Source organism: Bufo bufo, chromosome 1 (genome assembly GCF_905171765.1).
Source record: "Bufo bufo chromosome 1, aBufBuf1.1, whole genome shotgun sequence".
Lineage (NCBI taxonomy): Eukaryota > Metazoa > Chordata > Amphibia > Anura > Bufonidae > Bufo > Bufo bufo.
In genome coordinates, this window is record NC_053389.1 from 580036500 (window position 1) to 580050786 (window position 14287).

Genomic DNA, 14287 nt, shown 5'->3' on the forward strand with positions numbered 1-14287 from the left:
TATGTTACACAAAAAGACACTGCACTGTAAAGCTTACACAATGGCTACTTGTTGGGCTTCTTAATCAGTCTAAACAGCGGAAAGGACCTGGAGTCAGGAAATGCAGATATGTCAAGGTGTCACTTGTGAAGCCAACCCCTGGTTGTTTTGCAGGTTCTAAAAATAAATGCAAATGGTTAACTTTACCTAAAGTCCCCTAAAAGCATCTTCTGTATCTGTTTCCAAAGCGTGGAGCAAGAGGGAAGATGACATTATGAAGGGGGAGTATAAAGGATTTTTTTTTCCAACACCTGCCAGCACCCTAGCTGTTTTGCAGTAGTTCCAGCACTGGAAGTTGGCACCAGAACTCTAGATCAGTCCATTGAGTGGAGCTGGTTACTGCACCCCTGCTCCCATTCACTTCAGTGCTGCAATAACCAGCCATGCCCACTGCACAATGGACAATGCTGGAATTCTGTCACCGGAGCTACTGCAGAAAAGATGGATGGCGAGGGTCAGATTATGATACCCCGGGTGATCAAATATTGATGGCCTCTCCTATGAGCAGTATTAAAAGACCGGAAACAGCTTTAAAGGGAACCTGACATCAAATTTATGTTGACTGTACTGAGGACAGTATGAAATAGTGACAGAAATGCTGATTTCAGCGGTGTGTCACTCATCAGCTAAAAGTAAGTGGTTGCCAAGAACCAGCATCATAATCATTGCAGCCCAGGCCTGGAAAAGAGTCAGATCTACCGGAGAAGAGTCCTGGTTATACATAATCTCCTGCTCTCCCGCCATCTGCTGATGATTGGCAGTTCTCTCCTAGAGAGAAAGGGAGAAAACTAGGTAGAAGACTGTCCGTCATCAGCAGGTGGGCGGGAGAGCAGGAATTCATGAAGAACCAGGACTCTTCTCAGGTGGCCGGGGCTCTTTTCCAGGCCTAGTCTGCAATGATTGTGATGTTGGTTCTCGGCAACCACTTACTTTTAGCTGATGAGTGACACACCGCTGACATCAGCATTTCTGTCACTACTTCATACTGCCCTCAATACGGTCAGCACAAAGTTGATGACATGTTCCCTTTAACCTTGGCAATACTTAATATTTATGTACATAGATAAGTTTAGGATAAAGGAGCACACTCTTAGAGATATGATTTTATGCTGTGATATCTTGCTGAGGGGTTTGTGCGGTTTATTCAGCAATGTAACCTCTGGTATCTTTTATTCTTATTCTTTTGCTTTACAAAAAAGAAAGAAATTTTTTTTTTTACAGCCATATAACCTGCAAACTTAATACACTACCATTAGTTATATAACTATTGTAGAACTTATATCTGCAGGTGGTGTTCTCCTCTCCTGCCTGCTGAACAATCACTTAATGTCTATTTGAGAACTATTGATCCAATTTATAGTTTGAAGTTTTGTATTAGATGTTAAAGGGAACCTGTCACCGTGATTTTGTGTATAGAGCTGAGGACATGGGTTGCAAGATCGCCGCTAGCACATCCGCAATACCCAGTCCCCATAGCTCTGTGTGCTTTTATTGTGTCAAAAAAACGATTTAATACATAAGCAAATGAACCTTAGATGAGTCCTGTACGTGTATGGCTACTTTCACACTAGCGTTCGGGTGTCCGCTTGTGAGTTCCGTTTGAAGGGGCTCACAAGCGGCCCCGAACGGATCCGTCCAGCCCTAATGCATTCTAAGTGGATGCGGATCCGCTCAGAATGCATCAGTCTGGCACCGTTTGTCCTCCGCTCAGCAGGCGGACACCTGAACGCAGCTTGCAGCGTTCGGGTGTCCGCCTGGCCGTGCGGAGGCAAACGGATCCGTCCAGACTTACAATGTAAGTCAATGGGGACGGATCCGTTTGAAGTTGACACAATATGGCTCAATTTTCAAACGGATCCGTCCCCCATTGACTTTCAATGTAAAGTCAAAACGGATCCGTTTGCATTATCATGAACAAAAAAATATATATATATATTATTTTTTCTTTTTTTTGTTCCTGGTAATGCAAACGGATCCGTTCTGAACGGATCTAAGCGTTTGCATTATAGGTGCGGATCCGTCTGTGCAGATACCAGATGGATCCGCACCTAACGCAGGTGTGAAAGTAGCCTATCTCAGGTTAATTTGCATATGTATCAAATTGTTTTTTTACACAATAAAAGCACACAGAGCTATGGGGACTGGGTATTGCGGATGTGCTAGTGGTGATCTAGCAACTCATGTGCTCTATACACAAAATCCCGGGTTCCCTTTAATAGGAACTTAAAGTGAATCAGTTTCAAAGTAAGCAGACCACCATGTAAGGTAGGTGCCCTGAAAGATAACCATACCTTTCTTGTAAAAATCGAGTCCCCTAATCCTGGGAAATGCTTATTTTTATGCATATAAGATTTTTGGTGCCACGTGGCATGGCTGCTAAGTTTGGATCAGCTTATTCCACTGTGTCTTTACTACCAGCTCTGAAATCTCAGACTGTCACTCAAATAAAAGAGGAGTTGGTATTATTGGCGGAGCGATGGTGGACCAAATGGAGCAGCCGCATCCACTGTGAACCAAACATCCTTATTTGCATACAAATAGGATTAGACAACTTGATTTTCACAAGAAAGGTAATGTTTCAGGGCCAAAAATGGGTTATGCTCCCCGGTACCCGCGTCGCTTCTGATGCCTGCACCTCCGCCGCTACATCTCCCCGTCGCACGGATCAAAATATGGTCAACTGCGATTCTAGGGATCCTCATTCCGTTGCGGCCTGTAATATTGGCTGATCAACCCCCTCCCTTCACTGGATGTTTTGTTTGATTCGCGTGACGGGGAAATGCAGCAGCGGCTGTGCAGGCATCAGAAGCGACGCGGGTGCCGGGGAGCGAGGTAAGTATAACCAGTATGAGGGGCCCGGGCATTATAGGGGGTTGGATAACCCCTTTAACCGTACATGATGGTATGCAGACTCTTTTCATTTACATGATGTAACACCCTGTTTAAAATGTAGATGTAGGTGATAATGTATTAACATGCAACTTTTTGCTCTCATTTTTTTAGCATCTGTCATGGTTTGCACTTGTTTTTTGCAACAAATTTACAAAATTTTTCATGATATTTTTTAAATTTGTCTCACAAAATACCTATGGATTTTTCAGTCTGATCCTATTAATTATATAAGTTCAGTTTGTAGGCCATCAGGGGATGCAACTTTTTTGTGATTTTATTTTTTATTTTTTACAAAATTTCAATGTTAAATCTGGCTAAAAAATGTAGCTCTGCCCATAAAACATCTGTCCACCTCTTAATACATGTAAAATGCTAGGCATGGCACAAAACAGTAAAAAGGATGCATATACATAATACATTTGGCCTATTCCACCGACAAAGCAGGCAAAATCACTTCACTTTTCTGGCGCAGTGCACTTGATAAATTACCCGCTTAGACAGGCTGTCTAGACCTGCACCAAACTTATCACAGTGGCTCACGCTGGATGATAAATCTAGTGCAGGGAGAGACACTTTTATGTAATTCGGACTCTTTGTGGCTTAATTTGCGACACAATTTGGATCCAAATTTTGGCTCAATTTGTACATTAGGACACACCCCATTCCTGCTAGGCCATTCCCTCACCATAAGCAAGGACTATTGTCTTTAGTCCATTTTCTTCATCAATACAGTGGGGCAAAGAAGTATTTAGTCAGCCACCAATTGTGCAAGTTCTCCCACTTAAAAAGATGAGAGAGGCCTGTAATTTTTATCATAGGTATACCTCAACTATGAGAGACATAATGAGAAAAAAAAATCCAGAAAATCACACTGATTTTTAATGAATTTATCTGCAAATTATGGTGGAAAATAAGTATTTGGTCAATAACAAGTTCATTCTAATACTTTGTTATATACCCTTTGTTGGCAATGACAGAGGTCAAACGTTTTCTCTAAGTCTTCACAAGGTTTTCACACACTGTTGCTGGTATTTTGGCCCAATTCTCCATGCAGATCTCCTCAAGAGCAGTGATATTTTGGGGCTGTCGATGGGCAACACGGACTTTCAACTCCCTCGAAAGGTTTTCTATGGGGTTAAGATCTGGAGACTGGCTAAGCCACTCCAGGACCTTGAAATGCTTCTTACGAAGCCACTACTTTGTTGCCGGGCGGTGTGTTTGGCATCATTGTCATGCTGAAAGACCCAGCCATGTTTCATCTTCAATGCCCTTGCTGATGGAAGGAGGTTTTCACTCAAAATCTCACGATACATGGCCCCATTCATTCTTTCCTTTACACGGATCAGTCGTCCTGGTCCCTTTGCAGAAAAACAGCCCCAAAGCATGATGTTTCCACCCCCCATGCTTAACAGTGGGTATGGTGTTCTTTGGATGCAACTCAGCATTCTTTCTCCTCCAAACACAACGAGTTGAGTTTTTACCAAAAAGTTCTACCTTGGTTTCATCTGATCATATGCCATTCTCCCAATCCACTTCTGGATCATCCAAAGGCTCTCTAGCAAACTTCAGACAGGCCCGGACATGTAGTGGCTTAAGCAGGGGGACACGTCTGGCACTGAAGGATTTGAGTCCCTGGCGGCGTAGTGTGTTACTGATGGTAGCCTTTGTTACTTTGGTCCCAGCTCTCTGCAGGTCATTCACTAGGTCCCTCTGTGTGGTTCTGGGATTTTTGCTCACCGTTCTTGTGATCATTTTGACCCCATGGGGTGAGATCTTACGTGGAGCCCCAAATCGAGGGAGATTATCAGTGGTCTTGTATGTCTTCCATTTTCAAATAATTGCTCCCACAGTTGATTTCTTCACATCAAGCTGCTTGCCTATGGCAGATTCAGTCTTCCTAGCCTGGTGGAGGTCTACAATTTTGTTTCTGGTGTCCTTTGACAGATCTTTGGTCTTGGCTATAGTGGAGTTTGGAGTGTGACTGTTTGAGGTTGTGGACAGGTGTCTTTTATACTGATAACAAGTTCAGGTGCAACAGGTGCCATTAATACAGGTAACGAGTGGAGGACAGAGGAGCCTCTTAAAGAAGAAGTTACAGGTCTGTGAGAGCCAAAAATCTTGCTTGTTTGTAGGTGACCAAATACTTATTTTACCGAGGAATTTACCAATTAATTCCTTAAAAATCCTACAATGTGATTTCCTGTATTCTTTCCCCCCATTCTGTCTCTCATAGTTGAAGTGTACCTATGATGAAAATTACAGGTCTCTCTCATCTTTTTAAGTGGGAGAACTTGCACAATTGGTGGCTGACTAAATATTTTTTGCCCCACTTTATGTCTAAAACTTGAAGCAACATTTTGGTGCATTTTAAGCCGCATTCTAGGCACAATCACATTAGCAAGTGTGGGCGAATGTGTTTATTGTGGAACCAGGTTGATAATAGAAGGTACTTCTCTTATGTGAACCAATTTACTAACCTAAATGGACCAGAATTTTGACTCAATTTACAGCAGAAACTGGCATACATGACATGCTTTGCACCATATTTATTAGGTGTTTTAGATTCTTTTTGTGCCTCACTAGAGAGTTTGGAAAAGTTTCAAAAAAATGGAGTGTGGCATAGTAGTTGCTTTACTGTACATATGCCACATGTTACCATTCATTCATTCATTCATTTAAAATTAGTTTTAAAATGTTTAAACATCACTCATTGCCATAAACCGAAGAATTATTTCACTTATATAATATGCAATAAAAAATTTGTATGTAGGGTTGTGGAAGTATGAAACTGTACCCTCATCCAGAAGAAAACTCATCACCCAAAAAGTAATATAATTGGGGTACACCAACATGCACTTTTCCTCATTTTTTTCTGTTTGGTGGTTAGATTTTTTTTTCCTGATTTTTAAAACAAGATCATGAAAATGGGAGTTCAGAAGGTAACTTTAATCTTTGTGGAGCCGAGTGCTTGTTCACAGCTTCCCACATTAATTAGCAGTTGCTCCATGGCTATAAAACTCTTGTGAATGGCAATAAACATATCAATGTCTGCAAGCTGTTCCCAGATGTTTTATAAAAAAAAAAAAAGGAAAAAGTCTGGTAAGATCTTATATATTCTGTTGCTCTATTGTTTTTTTTCAAATGTCCATTCATTCCCCCATGTGTCTGTTCTTTTTGTATATATATTGCTGTTTCTTCATATATTCTTGTAGTACGCCTGATAAAGAGACTGGTGATGTCTCGAAAGCTCGCTATGTAACATCATTACTTCTATTGTTGTTAGCCATTAAAAGGTATCAAACCTGCAATACTCTTATTTTGTTTCTCTTAATCAGAGAACTAAACAGATGTTTTATGAAATGGTCAACATAGTTTCTTTCTCCAACAGATGGACCAGCCCCTCCTCCATCCACGGTAATCAATCAGACCGAAAACTTTGCAAGGATAACATTTAAGCCCAATGTGTTCCAGCAAGCAAAGCTAATACAAAATGGGATTCTGGGTGATTTTGTTGTTCGCTATGATGTCAGAAGAGAGTTCAGTGTTGGAGACATTCAGGTATCTAAAAAAAATAACTTTGCTACTCAAGATAGTCTTCATATCTTAAGTTCTTAAGTGTTATCATAAGTCTTTATATACACCTTGGGCCAAAAGCTACTCCTCTCAGCTACATTATACACCTGCATGTTTGGTTCAGCTGAGCATACATGTGTTCTCAGTGTAGAGAAGGAACAAAGCCACCTAGACACCTATGGTGGAAGCTTATCTCCTTTGAAAACAAAGGACTTGGAAGACTGAAGTTCAACATACCTGAACCTGATTCTTCTTTCCAATGACATCAAGCTTTTGGGGAGAGCCGTTCAGTGTACTGATCAGGTTTGGCTGACTTTACCCTTGTGTATGGACACCATTACAGTAGAGTAGATACAAAGTATAGATAGATGAGTGTGATGGGGGCAAATGATAAATGGGAGGCAACATCAGTACCACCACAAGGCATCCTACACCAAACATATTCCTTCAATTAGCTATGCATATCTCATTACTTGCAGCATGAAACTGGCTTTCCATCCATTCTTGTAGCAATTAGCCTGATCTTCAGCTCCTAGGACTCATCGACTTCAAATGCGACCTGGAAGTTTTCTAAATGCATCTGCATATCTTATGTTCAGTCTACGTATAAAACAGCATTTTAGAATTGTCAAAACTAAAACATGCTTATGACAGCACATGTACTGTTCTTGAACAAGGCCCTCTGCTGCCTGTGTCCATCCCTGTGTCATTTTATCCAGCTATACACCACTGCTCATTAATTGCATTACATCCCCAAATCAGCAGTTTTCTTTTGGAAATGAGGAAAAGAAGCTAGTTTGTGATGAATGTGAATTTACTGTACTAAGGCAAATAAACATGTTTTGTTTAGAAATGTAGTGAGCCTTCATTTCCTGCATCCACCCATAGCAGTGATCACAGCAGTACAAACGTGGGGCATTCTGGCAGTCAACTTGTCCAAAGTTTCAGCTCTGAATTGCAGCTCAAAGGAGATTTTGGCTCGTACCTGACACATCTCGAACACACCTGTTCAGATGATACCAGAGTGGTTCAACTGGACTGCAGTCGTTGACCTAAAGGGGTTGTCCGGGTTCAGAGCTGAACCCGGACATATGGCCGTTTTCACCCAGGCAGTCTCTCTGACATGACCAACGGAGCTTTTTTCTGGAGATCTTTTGATGTACCGGGCTCTCCATGGATAAAGCTAGGCAGAGGCTTCTGCCCAGCATTGAGCCCGATGACATCACCAGCACTAATGGGCCAACTTTAGCGTTTCCCTAGCCTGGCCTAGCAGTGTAAAAAATTTAAACAAACAGCCCTGCGCGATCCAGCATGAAATGCTCTCATGCTCATATCAGGGGAACTGGAGGGGTGCAAAGGCAGGGGGTAATTTTTGGGTCTTATTTTTTTTTGTGAATCCACAACTAATAAAATGGATGCACACCAGGATGTTGTGGTGACACTTGGAATCTTTGGGGGAGATTTATCAAGACTTGATTTATCAGGTTTTGATTTTTGGAGGCCTCTTCATATCCTTTATATCCTCCGGCAGTCTGTGCGCCTAACCTGAAATTTACGCAGCTCAGAACTGCCATAGATTTCTGTCTTCATTATGCCAGAAAATTGACGTCAATGAAGATAAAAACGCCGGGCCTGCGGGTCCCACCACCTCCCCAACCCACCACGCTCCCTTTTCAGTAACAGAAGTATGAATTTAGCTTTAGATATGATGAGCAACGAAAACTCTATGTAAATCATGTCAATCAGATAAGTATAGTGACAACATGTACTACTGTGTGACATGTTGTAAATTGCTTGAAAACTAGAATTTTCCTATATGGCTAGCATGGCAATCATCTTAGGTAAACATTACAAAATCACTCAGCATGTATGAGCAAGCAGTAAAAATGTGCAATAACAGAAATCATACTGGGCGACATGTCATGTTACTAGGATTATACAGAGTTTTTCAGTCTTCTTAACACGTTACCTTTGTCCCTTTTGTCTAGGTGTTAAATGGATACTTTGTGCATTACTTTGCACCCACAGATCTGCCCCCACTGCCAAAGAATGTGGTTTTTGTGATTGATACAAGCGCTTCTATGGTAGGAACTAAAATTAGACAGGTAAGTGTAAACCACCTCGTAAGAAAAGTAGATTACTATATTGGACTGTTAATTATCAGTATCAAGTCTCATCACCATTTACAGTGATGTGTATCTGATCATGAAAGTCAGTCTTCAGAAGGCATATTAGACAGTTTATTACAATACCGCTACTGCAGAGTATATTACTAAATATGTTAGCATGGCTCATGAGTTGATCATTTTGAAATTATTGCTTAAAGTAATGTCATTTTTTACATTATGTTAAGCTTCTCAACCCCTTCCTGATGCAGTGATTTTATGTTTTTTGCTTTTCGTTTTTCACGCCCTTCCTTCCCAGAGCCATAACTTTTTTTATTTTTCTATTCACATAGCTGTATGAGGACTTGTTTTTCGTGGAACAAATAGTAATTTCTAAGGACACCATTTAATCTGGAAAACAATTCCTAATGGGGTGGAATTGAAAAAAATAACACAATTCCACCACAGTTTTATACAATTACCACATATGTATAGTTTTTCTTGCGTTTTATTACTTGACAAAAAATAACTAAAAACTTTTTTTTTAATGATTTTTTTTCCCTTTTCATTGCCATATTCTTACTCCCATAACTTTTTTATAGTTATGTCGACAGAAATGTGTGAGGGCTCATTTTTTGCAGGACAATCTGTAGTTTTTGGATATGACTTCTTGATCACTTTTTATAACATTATTTTAGGAGGTAAAGTGATGAAAAAACTGTGATTCGGCCATTTTAATTTTTTTACGTTATGTCATTCACCAATGGTATATGTTTAATTATAATTTAATAGTATGGGCGTTTTCACACACGCCAATTCCCTAGTACAGGCTCATTACTTACATGGAACACTTTCCCCCATCTCCACTGGTCCGCAGGTTTCCGGTCTCTCAGATGCTGTGGTCCCATTTGACCACAGCATCTGAGGGGCTAAATTCAGATTCTTCTGAATAATTTTGTAATTGCATGTAAAAAAAATTTAGTACAGCCACTGAGCTATTCAATAAAATGTATTGGTATAGTGCCACCTGCGTTTTTTTCCCTTATTTCTCTGTTCACCTCATTCAGGTGGTCACATGGACTTAGATTAAATCTTCAACTATCATCAGCTATATTTTCTGTTAGAAGTTGTGGCAGTTACAGGGAAAAAGAGCTGCAGCATAAAGGACATACCCTCCGAGTTGTGATAGGGAGATAGCTGCAGCCAAAAGGACATGCCTCCTGAGCTGCCAGCCTGAAATAAATCTACCTCAAAAATTGGAGCAATATATGGGGAGATCCAGGGCTGGACTGGCCATAGACCCTACGGGGAGTTTTCCCGGTGGGCTGATGCCCATAGGGCCACCTAATGTCACGCTCGTGTGTGGGAGGAAAACACGACACCGAGCATAGGAGGGAAAGAGGATATCGGAATAAGGCCTGGAAACTAGGGAAGGAAGATGAACACCTCCTAGAGAAAACCCTAACTCCAGTCCTGACAGAATACCGGTATGAACAGGCCCCAAAGGTAGCCAAGTTGATACACCGGATATCTAGAATCCTATCTCACCCTATAGGAACCTGGCACTAATATCAGGACTGAGTCTACCTGTTCTTCCAAAGGGAAGAACAAACAGGAGTCTCCCTCAGGCCTAATGACAAACAAGCTATAAACCACATAGCGTAGTGGGAAAAACAACAATAAATAGAAAAGGTTAAATGACCACAATAGCAACACCTGGGGATAGAAGGTGAAGCAAGCACCAGAAACAACACAGACGTCATTTGATCCAAAAGGTAAACATGTCAGATCAAACCACGTGTTGCCAGTCTCACAGATCTCCTTCCACCTGTCGCGGGAATGTCCGTGACACCTGAGCCCTCCTAACTGCTGCTGGCCGGGTACATCCTACTGGGGGAACTATAGGGGTAATTATTATCCAGGCAGCATGCTAAATGTAGGGCTGATTTGGTGTTGTGGGCCATGTCTCACCTCCTTCTGTGGTACTTGGTTCTGTGGAATGGTATTCTGTGCTGCACTATGTTATTAGTGACCCTGCCAACCTGAATTAACCCTGTCCTACTTGTGTTGCGCCATCTTCTGTCAATTTGGACCCACCTACAACATTGGGGCTATTTTTAGATTTTTTTCCAGGGCCACTTTAAGTTCAAAGTCTGGTCCTGGGGAGATCTATAGATCCATGTGAGGTACAAGGCTGGTCCTAGCTTTGTTACAAAGAGATTGTCATGTACTATATGATGTCTGATTAAAAAGTTTTACACCAATTATGGTATAACTGTATAATAGTATTTTAGCGGCTCACCTCCCTGCCTGCTTTTGGGAAAAGGTGCTCTGTCTGTATGACTCCCCCTCTCAAAGTTATGAAGTACATATATTGTAGGGATTAGCTCTGGTAGGCAGGGTAAGCGGATGCAGTACAGAGGCAAAAAACAGTTTGAAAAGCAAAACTTCTGTGTTTATTCACACATAAGGTATAGCACAAAACGCAAGTCACTTTGCAGTCTTGGTGTTTGTTCATACACACGAAAAGTTCATAAAGCAAGAAAGTCACCTTATCTCCAGGGTGTTAGTTCACACTCTGCTGGCAGTTCTGCCTCGTCATCTCCATAAGCAGGCTTTAGGAGGCCTGTTTCACCTACACCCGGTTCTCAGCCCTCCAACTCGGCACAAGCCTCAGATCCCAACACAGAGTGATCCCCTCTGCTGATCCCAGCTGTCTTTTAAAGGCAGCTAGGTGTTGCCAAAACCCCAGACCGGCACCTGAGATCCAGTCTGGAGTTTGGCGGCCAGGTGGGGTCAATCAGTCCAGCAGCATACACTGGGAGGAAAATACCTGTTTTCCCAGACAATACCCTTCACTGTGTCACAGTATCTATAGACAGACACTCTTCATTTGGAACCACCCAGGGACAACAATATATCTTTTATGTAGATATTTAATGTTACACAATACAATAGCAATGTATAAAAAGATGAATTAAAAATAAAATAATATACAACATCATAGACTACATTGAGGGTCAGAAAACACTTTTTGTTATATGTGCGATAGATCTGTTGAATCTTGTTAACAATGCCTCTATACTACTACCGCAATTAGTTTTCTATCACATACAGTGGGATGCGAAAGTTTGGGCAACCTTGTTAATCGTCATGATTTTCCTGTATAAATCGTTGGTTTTTATGATAAAAAATGTCAGTTAAATATATCATATAGGAGACACACACAGTGATATTTGAGAAGTGAAATGAAGTTTATTGCATTTACAGAAAGTGTGCTATAATTGTTTAAACAAAATTGGCAGGTGCATAAATTTGGGCACTGTTGTCATTTTATTGATTCCAAAACCTTTAGAACTAATTATTAGAACTCAAATTGGCTTGGTAAGCTCAGTGACCCCTGACCTACATACACAGGTGAATCCAATTATGAGAGAGTATTTAAGGGGGTCAATTGTAAGTTTCCTTCCTCTTTAAATTTTCTCTGAAGAGTAGCAACATGGGGTCTCAAAACAACTCTCAAATGACCTGAAGACAAAGATTGTTCACCATCATGGTTTAGGGGAAGGATACAGAAAGCTGTCTCAGAGATTTCAGCTGTCTGTTTCCACAGTTAGGAACATATTGAGGAAATGGAAGACCACAGGCTCAGTTCAAGTTAAGGCTCGAAGTGGCAGACCAAGAAAAATCTCGGATAGACAGAAGCGACGAATGGTGAGAACAGTCAGAGTCAACCCACAGACCAGCACCAAAGACCTACAACATCATCTTGCTGCAGATGGAGTCACTGTGCATCGTTCAACCATTCGGCACACTTTACACAAGGAGATGCTGCATGCGAGAGTGATGCAGAGGAAGCCTTTTCTCCGCCCACAGCACAAAAAGTGCCGCTTGAGGTGGGCTAAAGCACATTTGGACAAGCCAGCTTCATTTTGGAATAAGGTGCTGTGGACTGATGAAGCTAAAATTGAGTTATTTGGCCTTAACAAGGGGCGTTATGCATGGAGGAAAAAGAACACAGCATTCCAAGAAAAACACCTGCTACCTACAGTAAAATATGGTGGTGGTTCCATCATGCTGTGGGGCTGTGTGGCCAGTGCAGGGACTGGGAATCTTGTCAAAGTTGAGGAACGCATGGATTCCACTCAGTATCAGCAGATTCTGGAGACCAATGTCCAGGAATCAGGGACAAAGCGGAAGCTGCGCCGGGGCTGGATCTTTCAACAAGACAACGACCCTAAACACTGCTCAAAATCCACTAAGGCATTTATGCAGAGGAACAAGTACAACGTTCTGGAATGGCCATCTCAGTCCCCAGACCTGAATATAATTGAAAATCTGTGGTGTGACTTAAAGAGAGCTGTCCATGCTCGGAAGCCATCAAACCCGAATGAACTAAAGATGTTTTGTAAAGAGGAATGGTCCAAAATACCTTCAACCAGAATCCAGACTCTCATTGGAACTTACAGGAAGCGTTTAGAGGCTGTAATTTCTGCAAAAGGAGGATCTACTAAATATTGATTTAATTTCTTTTTTGTGGTGCCCAAATTTATGCACCTGCCTAATTTTGTTTAAACAAATATAGCACACTTTCTGTAAATCCAATAAACTTCATTTCACTTCTCAAATATCACTGTGTGTGTCTCCTATATGATATATTTAACTGACATTTTTTATCGTAACAACCAACGATTTATACAGGAAAATCATGACGATTAACAAGGTTGCCCAAACTTTCGCATCCCACTTTATATAATAAATGTTACAATTAATATAGGCTACAACCATATATGTCCACAGTTATTCTAATTGTGACAATAATAACTCTCTGATTTTAGTCTGGATAAATACCACTTATGGCACATATATATAGATTATATGTTCTATGCAATAGACTAATGTGTATATTGTAATCAGAGTTAATTTATATTCCCATTTGTTTATTGTTTCATTTGTCTTTATGTTAGTACGAATTCCTTATTGTAATCCGCACCTAATAATAATTCATATTCTGTACTCACTGCTTCAGCAGTTCTCTGCTCAGTATGCGTGGTGCTACCTGGCCCACAATCGTAGCCGCTCGTTCTCCATGTAACATGTGGTGCCGCTACTAAATCTTGACGTCCGACGTGGTATGGTACGTTGTATTCAAGCTGCTCGCTGTGTTTGAATTACCTGGGAACCTGGGACTTTATAGAGCAATCTTGATATTGTCCGTGGAGCGCTCCACACTGAATTCCTGGGTTATCTTAGTGGGTACTGGAATAAAACAAATGCGTTTCGGGGTCTTGCTGACTCCTTCCTCAGTGTTCATCATAATGACCACTGAGGAAGGAGTCAGCAAGACCCCGAAACGCATTTGGTTTTATTCCACGACTCAACTAAAATAATCTAATACCTCTTCAGCCCCAGCCTCTGGTTCTCTGTGTTCTGCTGTGATGAATAGACTACAATGACCTTGTGTCCATAGTATTGAAATATCCCATGACTCTGGCAGCCAGACAATGTAAGCCATAGTGACGCTTCATTCATAGTGACGTAACACCATGTGATTGGACAACATGGCCAAGGGATGTGTCAGTGTCATTGATCCCTATTTATCACTATAGAGTATGGCCCCAAAGAAGGATTTTATTTATCTGTATATTAAAAAGCTTTTCTACTTATAAGTTGTTGTT

The 14287-nt window shown here is 41.2% G+C and overlaps 1 protein-coding gene across 1 annotated transcript in view; it reads left to right on the forward strand.

Annotated features, from left to right (window-relative positions):
- Positions 1-14287, forward strand: part of ITIH5 (inter-alpha-trypsin inhibitor heavy chain 5) — a 111736-nt gene that overhangs the window by 47415 nt on the left and 50034 nt on the right. Inside the window, exons 6-7 of the mRNA XM_040413310.1 lie at positions 6320-6489; positions 8493-8609. Of these exons, the coding sequence (XP_040269244.1) occupies positions 6320-6489; positions 8493-8609 (287 nt within the window). The remainder of the gene's footprint in view (positions 1-6319; positions 6490-8492; positions 8610-14287) is intronic.